Genomic DNA, 21,546 nt, shown 5'->3' with positions numbered 1-21,546 from the left:
TTCCTGGCGCGCACGGAGACCAGCAGAAAATAAATCAGCCCCGCCCCGAGCCATTTGTGCCATCCGCTCCTCATTACACAGAGACAAATTACCCAGGCGATTAGGGTACTTGAGAAGGAAACAAAGAGCCTTCCCCGTGATAAACGACTCCTTGTCAAGCTCCCCATCTGGTGGAATTAATTCTCATGCAGCTGTGCCGGGCGCAGGGAGGGGGCCGGGAACGCCCCCAGAGCTGTGACCCTGGCTCTGTGGGGTTGCAGGAAGGGCTGGTGGAAGCATCGCGGGCGGCACCAGCCTGGGGCTGTGCCAAGGGGCACGTGCTGGATGTCTCAGGGGGAGATGGGATTCTGGGATCGCAGCAGCTGCAGCGTGTGCCTTGGGCTGATAAGACCCACAAGTGGGCACTGCCAGCCTCTGAAAGCCTGCGCTGTGCCATGAACTCAATGCGAACCAGTGGCTGGGAGCTGAGTTCTGACCCCAATACCGCGACAGCCCCTTGACTCCGGCTCACGCTGACAGGCTATGCCAACTCAAACAATCACACTACCCCTCAGTGCCTCTGTTTTCCCATCTGTAAAAGAAGAGGGAAGACTCCAAAGCAGCATTTCCTCATTTGGGCACATACCTGAAATTTGTGAGCTAGCGAGACACATGATTGGCAGGTCTACTTGTGCCGTGCCATGACCCTCCCTCCCCCAGATGCTGCCCTGGATGCCCCTGGAGAGAGAGGGAGGGCCCTGCGGAAGGGTCTGAAAGCCTCTCAAACAGCTCTCCTAACTATACAGCTGGTTGAATAAAAGATAATCACAAAAAACTGTTGCTCCTGGATAAAAAGGCATCCACCCACAGCAGTGATAATCAGTGCTATTTACACCTCAGGTGCAGAAACAGGACACAAACCATGCCCAGCTAACCCAGCTATGCTGAAGCATGCTGGGATAACCACTGATATAAGGGGTGTCTTTGTCCTGGAGGCCAGAGACATGTCTATGGTACAGCCTAAGAGGAAAGGACGTGGTGGGTGTGAAGGGGGAGGAGGGGGGAGAGGGTGCAGCTCATAAAGGGAAGGTGGGCTATTGGTTTACAAGTGCTGGCCTCCAATACCTGAGCCCAGCTTCACCACTTCCCAGACAGCTTGGTCTGGTGCCCATGAATGTAATGCATGTATAGGGCATGCGTGGGCATGCAAGGCTCTTGGGATTTGAATGTCAGCCAAGCATACTCCTGTGGTGAGGCAGGGAGGGGGAGGAAAGCCTTTCTGTCTGCTCCATGTCTCCCCTCTCTCCCACTCCATCTGCAGACACTGCACGTGGGTGTCACAGCAAGGCATGACACTGACAAGGACAGGCAGCAAAAGCAATCTGGGACAGTGAGATGGCCTTCAGCAACTGAGACTATTGGGGAGCCAATGATGTGTGGGGCTGGAGTGCACAGCATCCACCCGGGACAGCCAGCCACCACAGCAGTCACCGATGTAACAGGACAAGCTGGGACTCTCACGCCCCAAGCAGAAAGCGTGCGTTTCTGCCGGAGGGGCTCAGCTGGCCCAGAGGTCACACCCCAGGACTATCACAGGCTCCTTCCTGAATAACAGTTTTACTGCTTCCACAGGCCACGAGGCCAACAAAAGCCATCTAAACCAATGTTTCTCAACCTGTGGGCTGCAACCCAAAAGTGGGTCGCAAGAATATATGAAAGGGTTGTGAACTGTAAAAATGGAGTCTCCTTTAAAGGAAACCAAATGTAGGAAACTGTGGTTTTTTCCTTGCAGGCTGCCAGGGTTCTGGGTACGGGGCTGCTTGGGGTCCCCATGCCCCACGCACCCACCCCCTGCCCCACACACTGGGGGGGCTGGGACCTGCAGGCAGCGGGTCAGGAGTGAGGGGCGCTGTGTCAGGACTGCCCATCGATGTTTACAAATGGGTCCTGGTACAAAAAAAGGTTGAGAACCACTGGTCTAAACAACATGGAAGTCACCTGAGTATTGCTGTAGGACAAGATCCTGCTACCCCACTCAGAGGGTTGGATGCAGATCCTCCCAGCCGGCAGAGGACACCAGCACCAAGGAACCTCAAGGGGACTCATTTCATTGGAATATTTTTATTCCAATAAAGGTTGGAATAAAAGGCTTTATTCCAGGTTTTCAATAAACACCTAACACCCAATGATTTTTTCCCTTATTTTCCAGTTTGTTTTTTTCCAGAAAATTTCTTCCAGAAAATTTGCTCCCAGGAAACAATTTCTGTAAAGGTTTTCCTTTCCCCAGTGGATCCAACTCTGGGTTGCTTGGAAAGCAAAATTACAGGGGTTCTTGCTAGCTGCTAGGAGCCAGGTCACAAGGGGTTAAAAAGGAACCAGCCTTTCCAGCAGGAAGAAGCGGTGGTCAATTATTCTTTTGCAAAGGTGAAAGCAAGAGAAGCCTGGGATGTGATTATCATTGATCTGTTCTACAGTACCATGAGTGCGAAGTGCCTGGTGGAAGTTAAGAGATGTGCCAACCTATTTTATTCCAGGCATGCAGCCCACATGGATTGGATTTACCTCCCTGAGTCACCAGCTGGGAGGGCCAGTGCTTGGCCTGGAGGCATCCAGCTGCCCCCATTCATTTCTTCACCCAGTTTAGCCAGCTCTCCCTTTCTGTTCTGTCTAAACACTGATTTGTTTCTGGCTGTCGATGAGTGATTTGGGCACCGAGTGGTCTGGGTAATCCATCCTCTGCTAGTTCTGCTCCCTGCCTGCAGAGCTACCAACTCCTCATAAAAATCCTCTAGTAAATGGAAGTCTCCCACGTTCACAGCCTGCATCCACCATCCCTGTAGCAGGAGGACATTAAGGCTTGTTCAGCATCCTTTTATGGGCTTTCCTTGGTCCCCTTTAGGGCTGGAAGTACTATTATTAGACACCTGGAACAGGCAGCTAGTTTCTTCCAGCCCTGGTTTTCTATGATCTACTCCATTTTGCCTAAGGGAACATTGGGACCTAAAGAAGTCATGTGACTTCCCTAAAGTCCCCACGAAGCCTGTGGAAGATCTTGGAACTGAACCCCAATCCCTGATCCTCACTATAGTACCCTGGCACCAAGCACAGTCTTCCCATCCACCATCATGGACTTGATCACAGACTTGCAAAGCAAGCCATATGAGAAACAGCTGAGGGACTTGGGACTCTTCAGCCTAAAAAAGAGAAGGCTGAGAGGGGACTTGGTAGCAGCTTACTGCTACATGAGGGACGTACATCAAGGGCTTAGCGAACAACTGTTCACCAGGGCACCCTTGGCGAAAACCAGGAGTAATGGCCACAAACTCCACGAAGACTGTTTCAGGCTTAACCCTAGGAAAATCCTCTTCACAGTTAGGATGTCCAGACTGTGGAATAAGCTCCCTCCAGAGGTGGTGCAATCACCTACCTTAGAAATCTTCGAGAGGAGACTGGACCATCACCTTGCTGGGGTCACCTGACCCTCAGTTAGCTTTCCTGCCTAGTGCAGGGGGACTGGACCCGATGATCTTGTGAAGTCCCTTCCAGCCCTTACAATCTATGAATCTTGTCTAGCATTACCCCAGCAGCCTAACCACAAGTTTGGCATGGCCTTGGCATGGGAGGGCATTGCTAACCCCCTACATTGTCCCAAAGGAAGGCCACAAACAAGCCTGGCTGCTTGCATCAAGAAGGGACTGAGAGTCTCAGCAGCTATGACCTTGACAAACTATGAGTCTCTTCTCTTCTTGGGATGCCAGGTATTCGCCGGGGACTCCTGGCTGTCAATGCTGTGCACTGAACATGATTCCAGAGGAGCCTGCAGGGATGGGAGCTCCTGTCTGGCTTCCCTCAGATGCATCCATTCATTGTTCTTGGTATCAGGGTATGTGTGAAGTAATGGAGCAGTGGTGGGGACACTGTTATCCTGAGGTGCTGGTCCCCAGTCATGACTATGGAGGAGGCAGCAAAACTGTGACCAGACATATGATGATCAGGCTGGGAATAAGCCATGGTCAGTATGGGTGGGGGTGGCCAGGGGCCACCAGACCCCAGCAGCAGGTGGCTGAGGGCCCCTTTCCGCAGCCTGGGAAGCTGGTATTGGTTTTCTTTCCAGCCCATGAGACTGAATGCAGTGGCTCTACCTGGCTGTCTCTGGGGAGAGAGTTTCTCTCTGGCAGAATGGGATGGGAGCAGCATGCTAAGCTAAGTGATGGCCTGACATGATCAGAAGCCTGGTATTTGTGTGGCAGGCACCCACCAGCTGGCCTAGGGTGTTTCCTATCCAAAATTACAGTGCCCTTCACCCTGCTAGGAACCAGACAGGTGAGTGGGCTGCTGTGGAGGCAGGCTGCCTTGTGGGTTCCTCTCTTCCTTTTAAAGGGATTAAGCTAATCTGATTCTGGGTTTGTGCCTCACAATTCAAAGGGATCAACCAAGCAGTAAGCGAGGATGGAGGATTGCGAGAGGCAGATGATTTAATTATGCTAAACAGAGAGGAGGGCTGGATGAAATGCCTCCACCTCTCCCCAGGGATGCCAAATGACAAGGTTAGTAGGAGCTGGGAGAGCTCCCACCCTGGCCAACTATGCCTCCTTGTCAAGGAGAGTCCCGGGGGAACCCTTTCCCCAACGCTTTCCTCCCAGGCACCAGAAGGCTCAGGCCACTGTGAGGGGCACTCTGTGCAGGCTCTGTCTGGGCACATGCCAGGCTTTCTTTGCAACTTGATCTTTCATGCAGCTATTTGACCACCTCTCTCCTTGCTCCTCAGCCTTTTAGCTGTGCTCAGCAGTTCCCGCCCCCCCAAATCTTTCCTCTTCCCTCCAGCACTAAGCCTTCCCCCTACAAGACCCTGCCTATTCCTGCAGAAAAGCAACCTGGAGTGTTTTGTTAATGGGCACCTTTGTGTTGGTCACTGGCACACCCTAGACAGTGGTTTTCAATCTTTTTCACTTGCAGACCCCTAAAAGAATTGTAAGGGAAGTCTGGACCCCTTTGAATTGTAAGTGTGGGTATTCACATACTTCTGATTGATCACAGTCATCTTTCGCAGACCCCTTAGACATAGTCTGCAGATCCCCAGGGGTCCAGGGACCACAGGTTGAAAACCCCTGCCCTAAAGGCATGCACTGCTGCCCCCTTGCAGGAAGAAGCAGACCTGCTCCTACAGGGTGACCCCCTTGTCCTGTCCTGTATAAACACTGCTGAACAGAGCTTGCTGGAAGACAGACAGGACATCTTGCATGGTTCTTCATTTCCATTTCTTTGTTGATATTTTTGCAACTGCAGCCAGCAAAGAAAAATTCACCAGGGAGCCTCTCTTTCTCTTTTGCATGCCAGGTGGATTGGAAGAGGTCCAGCTTACAACTGAACTGCATGTGTGTGCGTGCGAAACCCCATCTTGATAGGTCTTGCTCTCTAATGAGGGCTGCTGGAGCACTGCAATGCACTGTGGGCACCTGCATGATTCATCGGGGCCCACCTGAGCCAAGTGGACCCATGACCTCCTCGAGTATACCATGGCACCTCCTAATGTGTCCTGCCAAACATCAGGTCTGTTCTATGGTAAACACCTCAGAAAAGACAATGCTGGTGAAAGCACAACCTCTCATCCAGCAGAAACTTCTTTGGTACGGGTAAATTCATGGACCAAAAGCCCATTCAGGTCATTATCTAGCTAAGGACTTGGCTCTCTACTGGAAACATGCCTTTGCTCAGTGGCATGCAGTCCTGCCATGAATCAGGTGCTATTCCTATCACCTGCCCACACTTAGTTCTGCACTTGGTTTGGAAAGGAGCAGCGCAGCAGGGAGACTAAGGGAAGTGCAGCTTCCTGCCCCAAGCCAGAGACAGCCGGCTTGCGAGGGGAGTGTGGGGAGGATAACCACTGCTGTAACAAACTAATGATTGGAGCAGGGGAGGTCTTCAGAAAAAAAGAAGAGAGGCTCTGAATCCTTCCCCTTTGATGTCCGACATTCCTCTTTTCATCCTCTCTTTCTGAACTGGAGAATTAAGAAACTCCCACCCCACAGCCCTGGGAGACCAAGGCAGCTGAACGCAGGCCTCAGATCCTTCCACCGCCTTTGGTGTGGAGTGTGCGGCCCCTCCTCCCAGCTGGTAATGATGCCCTGGGGTTAAGTCTGGCTCCATAGCTCCCCCTTCTCTTGTGATACCGGCAGTCCCAGTGCAGCTGTCAATAGCAGCCCTTGTGGACTGCATGCTCTGCATTTGATTTAATGTCGCTGGGCAACTGAACTTCTAACAATGGGAAAGGAAAGGGGACGAATATCTTGTCTTCGGAGGCTGTGGAGTGTGGAAAGGAAGAGGCAGGCTCCATCACAGCACTTTCCAGAGCTCTCCCAGATTGGTCCTCCCCACCAACCTTGGGACAGGCTCTGTGTGCTCCCTGAGGGCACCAAAGGGCTCCAAGTGCCACGAGCAGATGGGCACAGGGCCAGGGAAGGGGCATGCCCAAGGTGACAGAATGAGGTATCGGGTCTGTGTCTGCCTCTAGGCTGCTGTATGTTGACTCCCAGTCCCACATGCTGGTCCCTTTCCCCCACTGGAAGTTAATACATGGCATACAAAGCCTGACACAGGTGCCCCACAGGGTAGACACAGAAGCAGGGAGGTAAATACAAGAGAAGGGCAGGGAGGGCAGAGCCTTTTTTAATGCACTTGGGGCATGCAGTGCCTGGCACAAAGGGACCTGACCCCAATTAAGCCTCTACAGTCTGCAGTGATGAATGTGCAATTATTTATGCTTCTTAAAGAAACATCCAGTGTCCCAGTTGAGATGGCACCCAAAACACCAGACCTCGGAGCCCCACAGAGCAGTGCCAGGAAGCAGCCCCTTGGAAGAGGAGGCTGCTCTGGAACCCTCACAAGGGAATGTGAGCTTAGACAGCCTGGGAAGAGTGGGAGAGAGCTGGCTTCTGAGACAAGAGGAGGCACAGAGGTACTGTAAACAAAGAGGAGCCCATTAGGATGCACAGTGCTGAGGAAATAATTAGCAAACTTTGTCTAAACGAACTAATTAAAGCCCCAGAGGAGGGGAACAATGCCCTCTGAAGACACGATTAGGAAGGCGGCATAATTACACTCTGATTGTTTCCGAGGAAGGATCCCTTCCGCTGCTTCTAGCCGTAATTGTGGAGTGGCCTCTGAGCTGTGCTGCCATTGGGAAGGGGGCCTCATGGTGATGGATCGCCTTGCGGGAGAGGGAGCAGGATGCCATGGGCACTCTGGGGCACTGGGTCCTCCCACATCACCTCCTATATGCCTTGGCGTTTCCATGCCCATTTCTGTGCTAAAAGATCTGCAGGATGAAGGGATGAGTGGGGACCCTTCAGAGTGAGATCAAAGTAGCCACTGCAGTGGCACATAATCGTAGGCCCCTGGGAGTCATGTGGTTGAGGGGAAGGTTCCTCAGGTGGCTGCTAGATCAATCCCTGCCAATGGTGTCAACAGTGACCCATGTTTGGCTCCCAGTTTGTGGCATGCAGCTGGGTTTTCTTACTAACACATGCACCTGGAGTGGGTCCTCGCTTGAAGGCAGGGGCACATAAATGCCTCTCTGTTCCCTGGCAGCGAGGGGTTGGGGGGGGCATGGGGGCACCATGGGAGGAGGGGCTGGGAGTCAGCATCATGGAGCTGGCTGTGCTGATGGTGGACCTGCAATTAACAAGTCGCTGGGGCGGAAACAGCTCCGCGCTTTCCATCTCTTTTTTTTAGCCAGGCCTGTTTACTTTGGAGCCAGGCAGCTGCTTCAGCCTTCCCTGTTTTCTCTCTAAACAGAATGAACTCTTCCCCTCCCTAGGCTTACACAGGCAGCTATTCACACCCCCACTCCCTGATCTGACTGCACTGTGGGCTCACTTAGTACTAGGGAGGGAAGAGCAGCACTCCTTCTTCTCAAAGTGCTCGGCAGAAGGGCAAAGATTGGCCTTCGTACATTAATACATTAAAGCCCATTAAAGCCATAGTTATCTGATGGAGGCCACTCAGCCCTTGCCCTTGGAGCCATCAGCTCTGAACTTCAGCGATAACTGAAGCCCCAGCCTCTGCTATGGGGAGATGTTTAAAACACAAATAACGTAGGTGCCCATGAGGATTCTGGGACATGATGCAAAGGATTGTGGGAGCATAACTCTGCTCTCCCACAAATTCCTCCTGTCTCCCCTGAAAGCTTCCTGCGATTCAGAGTGCAGCAAAGCACCCCAGGATGCCTACCCACAATGCAACGTGTTGCAGCAGGGGCAGCACAGCACCAGGCACACAGATGGCATAATGGTGATGTGGCTTCAGCAGTGCAAGAGTGACCGCAGGAATAGGCAATGGGGGTGGGAACTAGGCAGCTTTCCCCTGCTGCTGTCAGCTAGACCAGGGCAATATCTGCACATAGATGGTGGGAGTATACTCCAAGCCCCTAACACCATAGCCACAATCCACATCAGTGAAGCTCCTTTCTGTTTTGAGCAAAGAACAGCTCTGGCTGCCTAGCAGAGTATGGATGAGTCTCTGGGGGCTCTGATTTCAAAGGGGAAGGTGTAGTTCAGGTGTTGGACAGCAAGGCCACTCGCTTTGTTTCCAGCTGTGTCACTAGCTGCATGCTCTGTGCCCTGATTTCCTTTTTGTCCCGTTGAGCCTGCCTTGCACAAGGCATACGTAAGTGCCTGGAAAGCCCCAGGAACGCTGTGGCTGGACGCTGCACGCCAGCACTCCTCTGCCCTGGATGCTATTTCTGGAAACAAAATGCCCATGGGAATATTTCCATTCAGAAAAGGGGCCAGTTCTTTCATCTGCCTGCAAGGCTCAGAAGCAGCGTTGGCTGCATCTGCAGCCTTGCATGACACAGTGCCCCACCTCTGTCATTAGCAAAGGATCTCATGCCCAGAAATCACCTCCTGCCACATAACATCTGGGGTGGAAGGGAAGGGGCCTGTGGGCAGGGAGGGGCCAATGCACCCCTCCAGTTCCTGCATGGAGGGAACACTACGTGATTTGTGGTTATTTAGGGGCTGCATGGAGTGGGATACAGCATGGCTTGGAGAGCCACAGCTGAGCTCGGGTGGGCAGGAGGGGACCCTGATGCCCCATTTTGCTTGCAGAGGACACAAGTAGATCCAAAGTCCCAAGGTGCTGAGGAAGCAGGGTCTGAGGCAGAGAGGACTGCATGTGCATGGCCACGGGTGGTTGCTGAAGCTGGAGCTGGAGCTGCCTTGTGTGGAAGACAAGCTGGAGTCCCTGTGGGAGGGTCTTGGACAGTTGGGTTCAATGGGTACTTTTGACAGACTCCCCTGTGCTGTCAGTGCTCTTTGCTGGGAGCAGAGACCAAAGTGTGGTCAAGCCAGTGGTGCTGGCCTCTATCTCACCCTGGAAGAGCTCTCCCATTCAGGCAATGGGGCATGGGACAGAGAGCAAGAGTGGGGATGGCAAGAGGGCCTGCCGTACAGTGAGGGCACCCAGTCTGCTGAGGGCTGGACGAAGGGCAGGCACTGGCTATAGCCTCCTCACACGCAGAGTGCAGGGCTGTGGGGGGAAGATGGTGCAAGAAGACTTGCTGTGTGGAAGAGCTGAAGAGCAGAACAGCCATGATGGGCCAGGCTCAGCAGGCAGGCTGGGCTGCTCTGCCTCACTGCACGATGGGATGAGAGTTGTTATGAGGCAATGCCACCCGCTGAAAGGAGAACTCTGTTATGTGCCACATATAAGAAAGCTGCAGGGTGGAACTGACATTGGAAAGAACAGTGCAGCCTAGGGAAGAGTGCCCATGAATAAAGCAGGGGGTAAAGTGGCCAGACACCTGGGTTGTGCTTTCCACTCCAAGGCTGGCTTGCTGCAGGACCTTGGGCAGGTTGCTGCTTTCTGTCACAACCCCTTCTTTCCCAGGAGCATGACTGAAGATGACAGGAACTCCCTCTGGCTGGACATGGTGGCAACTTAGGCCCAAAGGAGCAATATTCAGGCTCAGGACAGACATGTCAAGGACTTTCAGACTCCTTGGGCCAGGGAAAACTGCTTTCCCCTGTCTACCCAGGGCAGCAGAGCACAGGCAGCTGCATGCTAAGGGACAACAGTGGGCTCCTGGCTCTGGACCACTTGGAACATGCCTCTGAATGGGGTCAGTGCAGATCCCAATGAGCGTGACATGGCCTCCTCCTCATGCTAATTGCTGTCACGTTATCTTCTTGCCAGGGCTGTTGATATTTCCCTCGCGTCCCTGGCTCGGCCCGTGGCTGCCAGTGCCTCGTAAAAGGGGCAGCGATCGGTCAATGTCACCGTTATCACAATGAGGGGGAAATTAAGTATCGCTGTCAGGCGGTGAAATATGAGCTTCCCTTCAGTCAGGCTCTGGCTCTGCCAAGAAGGCTTGCCGTTTGTTCAGAGACTGCCTGGGGGAATTGACTGACTGCCAGCATGGCCTGGGCCCTCCATGCACTGGACCGAGCCAGCTGCTCAGCCCTGTCCCTCCCCTCAAGTCAGGGGACCTGGGCAGCCTTTTGCAGCAAGTTCCAGGTGAGGGACCTCAGGAGGGACACAGATCCAGAAACAGATGGGAGCCTTGTTGGCTCTTGCTGGAGCCCCAGAGGGGCTGAGATGGCAGATGTAGCACCAGGTGAAGCACGGGAGCAGGGTTCTGCCCCTTTTGACCTGAAAGAGGGGGGAACATTAGCACTGGCCCCATGAGCTCTACCTGATGGGCCAGCACTTGGCTGCCCCTAGCATGGGCCTGCCAAAGAGGTACCTCCTCCAGGATGCCACTGAAGACCCCCATCCTCTGCTCTCACAGCCCCACACCTTGGATTGCCTTCAAGAGGGATTCCTATGGCACTGCCTTCTGACAAAGCAATGCCATGGGGAATGCCCCATCCTCCAAATGCATCCCCTGCTGTGCCTTCTGCAATAGGGCAATGCCCCTGGGTTCCCACACATGTGCCATCAGAGGCTCTCCCACAAAGTGATGCCATGGGAAATGCCCTGCCATGACATTACCAGCAGAGCAGTGCCACAGACAACCCTCAACACACACCTGCTATCCCCTCTCCAACCAGATCCTGCCACAGGGACACCTCCTTCCCACACACACACCCTGCCCCAGTCTGCATTCTATGTTTTATTAGAGGGAGACTTGGTGCTATATGTTAACCAAGACCAAGGAGAATCCCACACAGCACCACGCACTTTCTAACGGGGTGCTACTCTCAACATGCCTACTCAGACACCCCTGCTGGGATGCCCCCAAGAGGATGAATGCCCAGACACCAATCCATACATGCCCACCCCACGTGCTTCTGACACGGCAACCCCTGACATTACCATCTGCTCCTCCTCCCGGCTCTCATTGGAGTCCTCGGCCTTCCTTTGCTGAGGAGAGGCAAGAGCCCCGGCTGCTCGCCTGCCAGCATCTGTCACCTCGCCCAGCCGCTCGCCATCTGCAAATGAAAAACAGGTGCATGGAGCGCATAAGAATCACCTCCTGCCCACAAACCATTACCAGCCTGTCTGCCCCCAGGGACACTCACCACAGACCTGAGGAGCATCGGGCCCATGTGAGAAGCAGTGAATAGAGGCCTGGGCCACCAGCACCACCACTGGCATCTGCCAGGGGCTCAGCCCACGTCCATAGCAAGATCCAGCTCTGCAGTGGTGGCTGCACAGGTAAAATTATACAGGGGTATGAATTAGCAGAGGGTGGGGTCAAGAGGGAACTGCAGGGTGTGTCTGTTCAGAGGAATTACCCTGTCCTGACCAGCCTGTTTGTAGCGCTTTTCCTTTGCCGATCCCAAAGCACTTCCAGGGGTGTGGAAAGTGTTGGTGTTTGTACAGGAGATGAGGAAACATGGGCACTGGAGTTGAGTAACTTGCCCAAGGTCAGGAGGGAAAGAGGATCCAGAAATCCTGACTCCTAAGGTCTCCTGCTTCAAGCCTCAAATAATACTCAGCCCCATTCTTTACAGGCAACCATCTGCTCACAAAGACAGGCCTGGGCACGTGATGCATTGCCCCTGGTATAATTAACATGAGTTTTCTACAATGATGTTAAATTCTCCTTCGTCTATGAAGCCTAAAAGCCTTTTACATGTCTTTCCTACCCCATATGCACCAGGCAGCTTCATTTCTGGGGCCCGGAGTTGCCCTGGGGTATTTACTACAGAAGGGGCTATTAGAGCACCTTGCCACTAGGTGGCAGGTGGACTGCCACAAGGTGAACATCAGGGATCCTGGCTTTCTCTGATAAAAAACCCCAATTTTTGGATGAAAAGAAGTAGCCCAAAATCCACATTTTGCCGTGATTAAAATGAAAGACCACTACTATATAGTGGTGCTTCGTTTTAATCATGGCAAAATGTGGATTTTGGATGCTGGAGGACTGCATATTGCTTGTTCTATCTCTGTGGAGCATACTGTGTAGTTACCCTAAAAACGAGCTAGGTGCATGGCCCAGAGTTAACCCTTGCCTGAAGCGGTATAACTTTGAGATGCTCAGAGGGCACTTAGCATGAGTTAATGAGCTTTAACATGTGGATGCTTGCATGTTGAGTGCCCTAAGTATGGTCTAAGGATAATGTGTAACTTCATCCTACCTGCATCAGATGACTTGAACTATCCAAGGTTATGATCCAATTAGAGGCTCCAGCTCTCTCTCTCCCCCACAACAGTGCTGTACCTGAGCCATGGGGTAAGTGTGAGTGTTGAACTTACTAGGGCACAGATGTCTGCCCCAGGCCTTCCATTCTCAGGTCCCAGGAGTGGTCAGTTGTCAACACACAAACATACACACAGGCTCTCTCTCTTCCTTTCTACTAGACCCAGGGGGCAAACAGACAGGGGGGAGAGTTGTGTGGGCAGTGCAGTAGGCCCTTTTGTCACTGATCAGCCCCTGAACAGGCCTCCCCTTTGGTACAACCATATGCGTGCATCCAAAATGTTTAAGGAAGGCTTGGTCCCATGGCGTCTGGTTAAAGACAGCACAAAGGAGGGTAGCAGGCTATGGGGAACTTGAGGAGACAGAGAAGGTCTCCTTAGATGCTGCAGCTCTGTGAAATCTCAAGGGAGAACAAGATGCAGCAACACTGTCCTTCAGGAAACCTGCCACCCCCAGCAGCTTGAAAGGCAGGCTCTGCTCAAAGGTGCCCTGTAGGAGGAACTGCCTCGAGGGTAAACAGCCTAATTCACCTCTGAAGCAGGCCTTGCCTGAGCGCATTTACAGCAAGAAGAGCTGTCCCTGGGGGTACCACAGCAAACTACCCAGAGAGACCCATGCCATATGTCCATCACTTCCGGCTTCCCCCAACCACCAGTGGCCTCATGAGAAAATACCTTCCTTGCTCAGTACCTTCATTGCTGGACACCCACCTGTTCGCATCCTTCCACACGTTCACCACCCACCCCAGCTCCCTTATTTAATGGACAAATGCTATCTACCCCAGTGCCTAGAGGGAGCCCCTGGAGGGGGCCCTAGGCAGAGCTCAGGGCAGGAGAGGGAAGTGCTGTGTGAACTTTGGCATGGGTTCAACTCTAACCTACAACACCACCTGCCATGGCACAGCTCTCTCCAGGGCTTTCAGCCCTGACCTGCAGCCCCCACCCTACCTTCCAGCCATGGGCCCCAATGGCTCTGCCACGTGTAGCCTGTAGCACTACCTGCTCCCTCTCATCCCAGAGCTTTGCTAGGGGCCCCAAAGCTGACCCCCTGCCAGAGGTGCATCTCTCCTGAGCACAGACAGCTTGTTAAGTGAAATGACTGCTTGCCATAATCTGGGAACAGGGCAAACTTCACATGCGGGGAAGGCACCTCTCAGGGGGTGCCCATGCACCCTCGTGCACCCCCTATGCGTCGCTACTGATTGCCAGGGCTTGGGCCCCTATTCCAGCAAAAGCCATGCCAACCTGTGCAGCATCTGGCAGAGCCAGGAGGGAGGATTGGAGTACTGGAATCACTGGTCTCAAGGAATTTCAGGGATTATCTTGGATCTCAGCTGCTTCTCCAAGGAGGAGGCCTGAGCAGCTGCTGTCAGGTAGCCATCACAGTCTAATGTCTCCTTAACCCTCCAGGCAGCTTGGCTTCCCTTCACATTTTGGGCAAGGCCCAAAGAGAAGAAGTGCTGATATGGGAGGGGATGCCTATGTCCTGCTGGGTAGTGAAGGCATCTCTAAGACCCTGGCTGGGTGGGAGAGGGCAGGGTAGAGAGCCCCTGTCCCTGAGAGAGGTAAGCTCATGCCAGTCAGGGGCATGATGTGGGGGGGAGTATAGAGGCACTCGTCTCACAGAGGTCTCCTTCCTTACAGTTGTGTTAAGCAGCTTGCCATGGCTCCTCAGTGTCAGGTTTAATTACTGTTAATGCAGCCAAACCTGCTGCAGTTACATAAAAGCAGGAATAAGCTCCTGTAAGATCTCAGCTCTTGACTACACAGGGGGAAGGCCCCCTGGCCATAGCACAGTGCCATCATGCATCCTTCTGCCCTGTGTTGCTGGTCTGGGTCATCCTGGCATGAGCAAGGCACTTACATCCAAAGGGCATCATAACCATGACCACCATGCCATCTGCCTGAGGGCCCTGACCATGCTGTGAGGGATGTAACAAGGGGAAAACTCAGATGCTCACCCATTCTAGGGTGGAGGGGGGGTGTGGGCCCCTGCATGCAAACCTGCAGCTGGTGCCCCAACACACACAACTCCTGTGTCATGGGAAATACCAGCCTTGGTCTCCCAGCCTTCCTGAGGGTCCTTCAATGTGGGGTGAGCCAAAGGACTCAGCTGCCACATGCTCCCCAGTCTGTAACTGCCAGCATGGGCGACTGGTACCACCTTAGTCAGGGGGGGCACGTGCCCCCCCAGTGACCGGGGGGAGTCCCCCCGCAGCCAATCTCACCGACTGAGGGGGGCCTCCCTGTGGCTGATCGTGCCAACCGGGAAGCAGTCACGGTGCTCCCGGAAGTGGCCACGGCACTTCATCCAGCGCTCCCATTCCCCGACTGGAGCCTGCAGGGGGGCACCAGTGCTTATGCCTGCCCCCCTACCCGTTACCTAAGCGAGGAGCACAGCCTGTCAGGCGGTGCACCAGAGTTCCCAGGGGGTGCATGTGAACACCCTACACGTCGCCACTGAATGTCAGGGCTTGGACCCCTATTGCAGCAAAAGCCATGCCAACTTGTGCAGCATCTGGAGGAGCAGCTGACACAACTAGAGTGGGTAAACATTTTCATTTTATTTTGACAGCTGCTGATGGAGAGGGAGATGGGAAACAAGAGGGGAAGCCCAGACTTAGTCACCTAGACCCAGCTGGCAGCCACCACACAGGGTGAATTTGAACCCAGACAGCAGCAGAGGCAGCCTGGAGCTCCAGACTCTTCTTCCCCAGGCGGCAAGGAGTGAAGTAGAAAGGAAACAAGAGAGTCCACTCATGGCTCAAGGGTGAATGGGCTTGCAGGGTCCCTATGGGCTACGATCCTATCCAGTCTTGCTTTGTGAGAAGCTGTAGGGAGGAGAAAGAGAAAGAAGCTTCCTAAAATGGTGATGAAGCTCTGTATCAAGGCCAGAGCCTCCAAATTCTGCCCCAGGGAGGTGCATGTAGGCAGTTTCCCAGGAGGATGCCTCCTCTCCCTGCAACTCAATGGACCACTCCTGCTTCTGTCTTCCATGCAGCTTGTGGAGAGGAGTTGATTTCTCAACATGCTCTGCTCCACCCAGGTGCTAAGTGGCCTGCTGAAGGGTGCTGAGCGGGGTTGGGTGGGGCCAGCAGGAGACCCTGCTGTCTCCATGGGTCCTATATTTGTCTTAGGTATAGAACCAAAGCTTTGGGACTGTGGAAGTTTGGGGACATGAAAGGGCTTGCACCCTCCAACCCTGGACTGTGCTGTGGGGCTCTGTAGGCAGAGCATCACTCGGGGTGTACTTCCCACTGAACATGAGTAGCACTGGGAACTGGGCTAATAACCCCAGCCAGGAGGGATATGGCCAGGGCCTGGAGAGCATTTCTCAGCATGCTGAGAACAGACTTGGCTGAAAGCCTCTGACAGACTTGGGTAATCGTGCACTGGCAGGAGAAAACTCTCCTGTAGGAGCTGTGTCTCTTAGCTGGAAAGCCCTCATCACTCAAGTTCACATTTACCATGTCTGAAGGAGGGAAGGACCCAATCAATTGTTTTTGGGAGGAGGCTGCTAGAAGCACAGCCCTCACTCATGCTAAGTGGCTTGGAAATACCTGTCAGTAATGCACATTGATCCTGACCCAGGCTCAGGCACAAACAAGACACCTCTGGCCAGGATGCTGACATAGGGGCACAGCTGAGATACTCGGAGCCAGAGAGGCCCACGTCCCACAAAGAGTAGCATCCCTGCTGTACAGACACAGCTGAGATTCCCACTTTTTCACACGCAAAACCAGAGGAGCCCCCAGACCTCCTTCTGAGGGAATGGTAGGGATCAGGCTGTGAACCCACATCCACTTTTGGCCTGTCGGGGGGGCCATGTGATAACCCACCCTCTTGGATGGACATCTACTGGTAGAGGAAGGGCCAGGTCTGTGGGCTTCTTCCCAGCTCTGCCAGGAACTTGATCTGTGCCCTTGGTCACGGGACTTGGCTTTTCATTGGTAGAGTTCCCCGGCCTCTCTGCCACGTTGGGATAATGATGCAGAAATACCCATGGGAGTTGGGGGATTAGAAGGGTGTAAAGCCATTCCTCAGGAGGGCCCTTCTTCCCCCTGTGACCCAATGGACCTGGCTGCCCTCACCCTGCATGCTGCTTGTGGAGAGAAGTTGATTGCCAAACATGCTCTTCTCCACCCAGGTGCCAAGAGGGTGGAGCCCTGTGAACATGCAGGAGCCCTACAAGAAATGCATTTGTGGAAGGACTAAGTTGTAATAATATTATCCCAGAAAGGCCTAGCAGGGAGCTAGTTAAAGGGGAAAGGTGGGGAGAGGGGGGAGAGGCGAGAGCAAGGGGTTAGCATTCATATACAATTAAGTCAAAGCTGAACTGACAAGCCTCCCTTGGCCCTCCCCTGCCTGCAAGGACCCCCCTTGCTGGCAGACAAGTCACTGGGAAGGCACCTGCGGCCAATGCCACCGTGAGCTGTGAGCTCTGTGTCAACAGGGCTGTTAGTGACAGGTCTGCAAAGGTCTCTCCGAAGCAGAGCCATCTCCCCGGAGCCTCAGGGTCATGATGCAGGGTGAGTCAGCAGCTCTCTGCGAAGGCTGCAGGCAGTGCAGGGGCGGAGATCCACCTCCATGCTCAACTGCAGCTTGCTGAGGATGAGGTGCACATTAAACAGTCACCACTTGAGCTCCTTCCCTTTCATCACTTGGGCCAGCACCTGCAGTAGGGCCTGAGCCTGAGGCACGCACTGACTTTGCTGAGTGAGGAAGGTGCTGAGAGCCCCAGTCCCCTCGCCAAATTTTGGAACACTAGCCCCCATTTAGAGTTTAGTGCCTCAATACCTTGTTGGATCAGACCCTATGCCCCTGGTGAGACCAGATTCTCTGTCCACCAGAACCATATGCAGCTGTTCATCTCACTGAAAAATGGGACCCCACTCAGCCTGCCAGTACTCGGTGCCTGCTTTGCCCCAGAGTAAATGTTTGTGTGAGCGGCAATGGAGCATCTGGCCCATGGCTCTGAAGGGTGGGCTGCATGCCAGTTTGCAGCCTGATCCTGCTTTGCCTGAGGTCAGTGGCAAACCTCGCCTGCACTTCAGAGGAAGTAGGAATGGGCAGAGTACTTTGAAGCAAGCAGTGAAGAAATAAGGAACAGCTGGTTCTTGGAAGACTCCAGGTACCCGGTGCCAAGCACATCACTCTAAGCGCCGTTCTCGAATGGCTCAGTTACAGGGTGTCAGGGATAATTATTCCCAACCTGAAAACTTCCCTCCATGACTTGCACTGATCCTTCTTGCCTGCTGAGCAAGTGAGGTTTATAAAAAGTCCCTGCTTACAGCATTAAAATAATCTACTTCCCTAGAATAACAGATCGGGGATTTTAAAACCATATTAGCTCTTCAAGCATGTACTGTCTCTCCCCCCACCATGAAACTGACACCTTGGTCTATTTAAAATAAACATACGGATCTGAAAGGACCCCCTTTCGAAGGTGGGGGAAACACAGGACTCTGCTTCCAAGGTGACATGGGTTGAGCCGTAGGGGCTGGCAGCAGTAGAGGGGCAGGGAGTTTGGTTTTGCAAAACTGATGGCAGAACAGATCAGACAGTCTTGGAGTGGAACAAGGGGGTCCAAATCACAATGTTCTCCAGGTCAGATCCAGACCATGGGGCTCCTCACAGGCTGGATCTGGCCTAGGGAATGGGGTGGGGTCAGTGGCCACTGCAGTGGGGCAAGTGCCGGCAGGCCAGGTGGCTGCTTGCTGTGTTGGAGATGGCACAAGCAGCAGTGGGTCAAGCAACAGCGAGGCAATCAAGGGCTGTATGGGCACAGCCCTCACTTGTCCCCCTGCCACCCATGGCCATGTCCATAGAGGCTCAGGGCCCCATATAATGCGACAGGCCAAGCCTGTCACTGGCCACACACCCAAAGTCCCTGGCTCACTGGTATTCTGGCAGGCTGGCTGGAGCAGCTCTGCAGGCCAGATCCAGCCCATGGGCCTGTTTGGTGTCCCTGGTGTAGACTGAACTCACAAGCCAGGCCTTTAATGATTATTATTGCCAGCATAAAACAGAGGGAGATGCTACACTCTATGAACACATCAAGTGACAAGAGAACTCAATTGCCTTAATAAATGCGAGCCAAAAGAGTGGAAAAGAGGCACCCATCAGAGACACAAAGTTACTGCTGCCATGCACATCTCCTCTGAGGCTTCCCTGTACACCAGCTTGGCTCCTGCCTGTACTGAGTCACATTGCAGGTTGTGCCATGTACAGAGAAACTTTTTGGCTTTGCATTGCTTTGCAGTCCACTTGGTACTGGACAACTGGCTTGACTCCAGGGGAGGGTGCTGGATCCTAGTCTACCTCCTGTGGCCTCCACACAACTCTCAACCAGGGGCACATTACAGAGCCAGTGGCTGCCTGCAAGGGGCCTGGCCAGTTGTTCACCTCTGAGCTGAGGTATAACAGACTACACCAGTTGTGAAGAAAGGATGAACTGGCCTCCGCAGGTGGTACTGAAGGCTTTGTTAGGCTTTGATTGCTGCTAATGATGCACTTGAGGGAGACCCTGCTCCCCACAACTCAGTTCACCATTCTTAGCCAGCTAGCAGCCTCCTGGACCCTGCTGGGTGTACTGGCTTCCGGTCCCAAGTGTATACTGGGCAGAGTTTGTACTGTGAGATGAGGCTCCTTCCTTACCATGGACGTAGCGCTCTGTAGGTTGGAAGAACCAAACAGGTATAACTGAGAGTGGGCCTCTCCCACCTTCACCCCCAGAGGGAAATTGAGGCAGTGATTCCCATCAAGCCACACTGTGAGGCTGTACTGGTGCTGTGCCTGAGGCCTGGTGATGCCTGGTACCCAGCCCTGAGCTCAGACCCCTTGTCTGCAGCACTTCCCAGTTGCAGTTCCAGCACCCATGAGACCCTCCTTCTGCCCACCTGACTGCTCCAGGCTTAGTCTTTATAAGCAACATTTGCATGCCCTCACAGAAAACTGTGCCCTCCTTTCCATACACATCGCCCTTCCCAACAGGAGCTTTTGGGGCTTGTTCAAAGGCAGATTTGCTTTCTTCTCACTTGGCAAATACAGCTGCAGCCTTGGAGCCTGTCCTATAATTCAGGGAAAGGTGTGGGGGAGGGGGCAGGGAGGATTTGGCTTGGTTTCCTTGGTGAGCTTTGTAGGGAAGAGAAAGAGGGTGTGGAGGGGAGATCACTGCACCAACATCTCTCCCTGTGTCTGCCCACCAAGCCACCACCACCCCTGGACCCCACTGAGGGAGGCCCCAGCTTGCTGTGACTTTCTGCACCCCCACAGAGGCTGCCAAGCCCATCTGTGGCTCTGGGAGCCCTTGGGCCCAACCACAAGCCTCAGTCTCAAGAGAGATGGCTTCCTTTGGAGAGAACTGAGATCCTCCCCAACCCTCCCCCTTGATGGGAGGCTGGCGCTCGGTCTCTTTCTCACGGAGATCATGGGACGCCAAGGAGCGGACAGACCCTCACCACTGGAGCGACAGGCACCACTGTAATAATCTGTCGCGTGGTATTCTCACACCCTCTCAATGGGCAATGCAAATGCAACCCCCTCGCATACACCCCAGGTCGTGCCTGGTGAAGGGGCAGCCTTGGGCCCTGAGCTGGGATGGGCTGAGCCTCTTACTCCAGACTCAGGGTGCATGGGGAGAACTCAACTCCCTTCTCCCCCACCACCATCCTGAAGCTTCCCTCCGCCACTCTAGCATCCCCCTCCCGGCCCTGCCAGTGCACAGCCCAGAGCCCATTAGTATTCCAGAGACAGCGCACCCCCCATGTCTCCTAGGAGATGGAAGCAGAAATATCATCCACACCACGGCCCGCATCTCAGAAACAGGAAATTAAGTTCTAAAGTCTTCTTCTTCGGCTCCTAGTCATTACCCAGCCCTGACGGCCTCATTTCTTCTCTCCCTTTTCGCAGCTCTCTGCATTGCTGGAATCAGCCCTCACGCTCCAAATTGCCCCCCCAGCTCTTTCTCTTCCTTTTCAAGTGGCATCGCACATCCGTTCAGACTGGGGGAGTGGAGGAGGGGCGAGAGCCGATCAATGGGTCAAAAGAGCGGGTGGCTGAGAGGAGGGACAAGGCGTGGGAGGCACAGAGCAGACAATCTTATTTACATCTCGGTGGCATGGGCTGCCCTTCAGCGTGCTGCCCTGAATGCCCAAGGGACCCTTGACTGGACGAGTGTTGCTGAGGCATGTCAGGCAAAATCAACCCCATCCTTCCTTTCAACCTTTTTCATGATTTTACGACTAGAAGCAGAGGGCATGGGAGGGGGTTCAACTCGCCCAGAGCCCAGGAAACATCCACCACCTGTGCTACGGAGGCTACTACAGAGATGCTCTGTGAAGCTGGAGCAGGGGTAGAGCTTGTGAAAGGCTGGTTTGCACACAGCCCAGCCCAAAAGGTGGTGGGAACAGTCTGGATGGGTGAACAGCGAAGCCATCGACTCTTCCCCCTCTCCAAACAGCTTGCGCGCCATTAGATCGCTGCTTAGCTCCTTGGCCCGGGGGCATTTAGTTTCTTTCTGTGCCTTGTTTTTATTAATTAATAATGGTCTCTAAACTCAGTGAGTCATGTCTAGGAAGTTTAACAGAGCATATGACATCCCTCAGGGTAATCCAGATGCGGGCAGTGATGGGAAGGCTGCAGCTGCACTGGCTATCCTTAGTTCAACCCACCATGCCCAGGGACAGACCACCACAAGAGGGCATTGTGCTCAGGTTTGGGAAACTCAGTTCTCCCAGTCAGCCAGGGAAGGAGCTATGGCAGGATTCTTCTTCACTTCCTGTCTTAAACTGAAGCATTTAGTTCAGAGCACATCCTCTCTGCACAGACTTCAGCCATCTATACCTTGACTTTGATACAGTCTCCCACCACCTTCTTGCCAGCAAGCTAACGAAGTACAGGCTAGATGAATGGACTGTAAGG

The 21,546-nt window shown here is 53.6% G+C and overlaps 1 protein-coding gene across 1 annotated transcript in view; it reads right to left on the bottom strand.

Moving 5' to 3' along the window:
- Window positions 1–11,577, bottom strand: part of B4GALNT4 (beta-1,4-N-acetyl-galactosaminyltransferase 4) — a 52,915-nt gene extending 41,338 nt beyond the window's left edge. Inside the window, exons 1-2 of the mRNA XM_006019207.2 lie at window positions 11,502–11,577; window positions 11,296–11,411 (exon numbers count right to left, since the gene is read on the bottom strand). Coding sequence (XP_006019269.1) covers window positions 11,296–11,411; window positions 11,502–11,577 — 192 coding nt within the window. The remainder of the gene's footprint in view (window positions 1–11,295; window positions 11,412–11,501) is intronic.
- Window positions 11,578–21,546: the final 9,969 nt, after the last annotated feature.

The sequence above is a fragment of the Alligator sinensis genome, unplaced genomic scaffold (genome assembly GCF_000455745.1).
Source record: "Alligator sinensis unplaced genomic scaffold, ASM45574v1 scaffold907_1, whole genome shotgun sequence".
Taxonomy (NCBI): Eukaryota; Metazoa; Chordata; order Crocodylia; family Alligatoridae; genus Alligator; species Alligator sinensis.
This window is presented reverse-complemented; position numbering and strand designations above follow the sequence as displayed.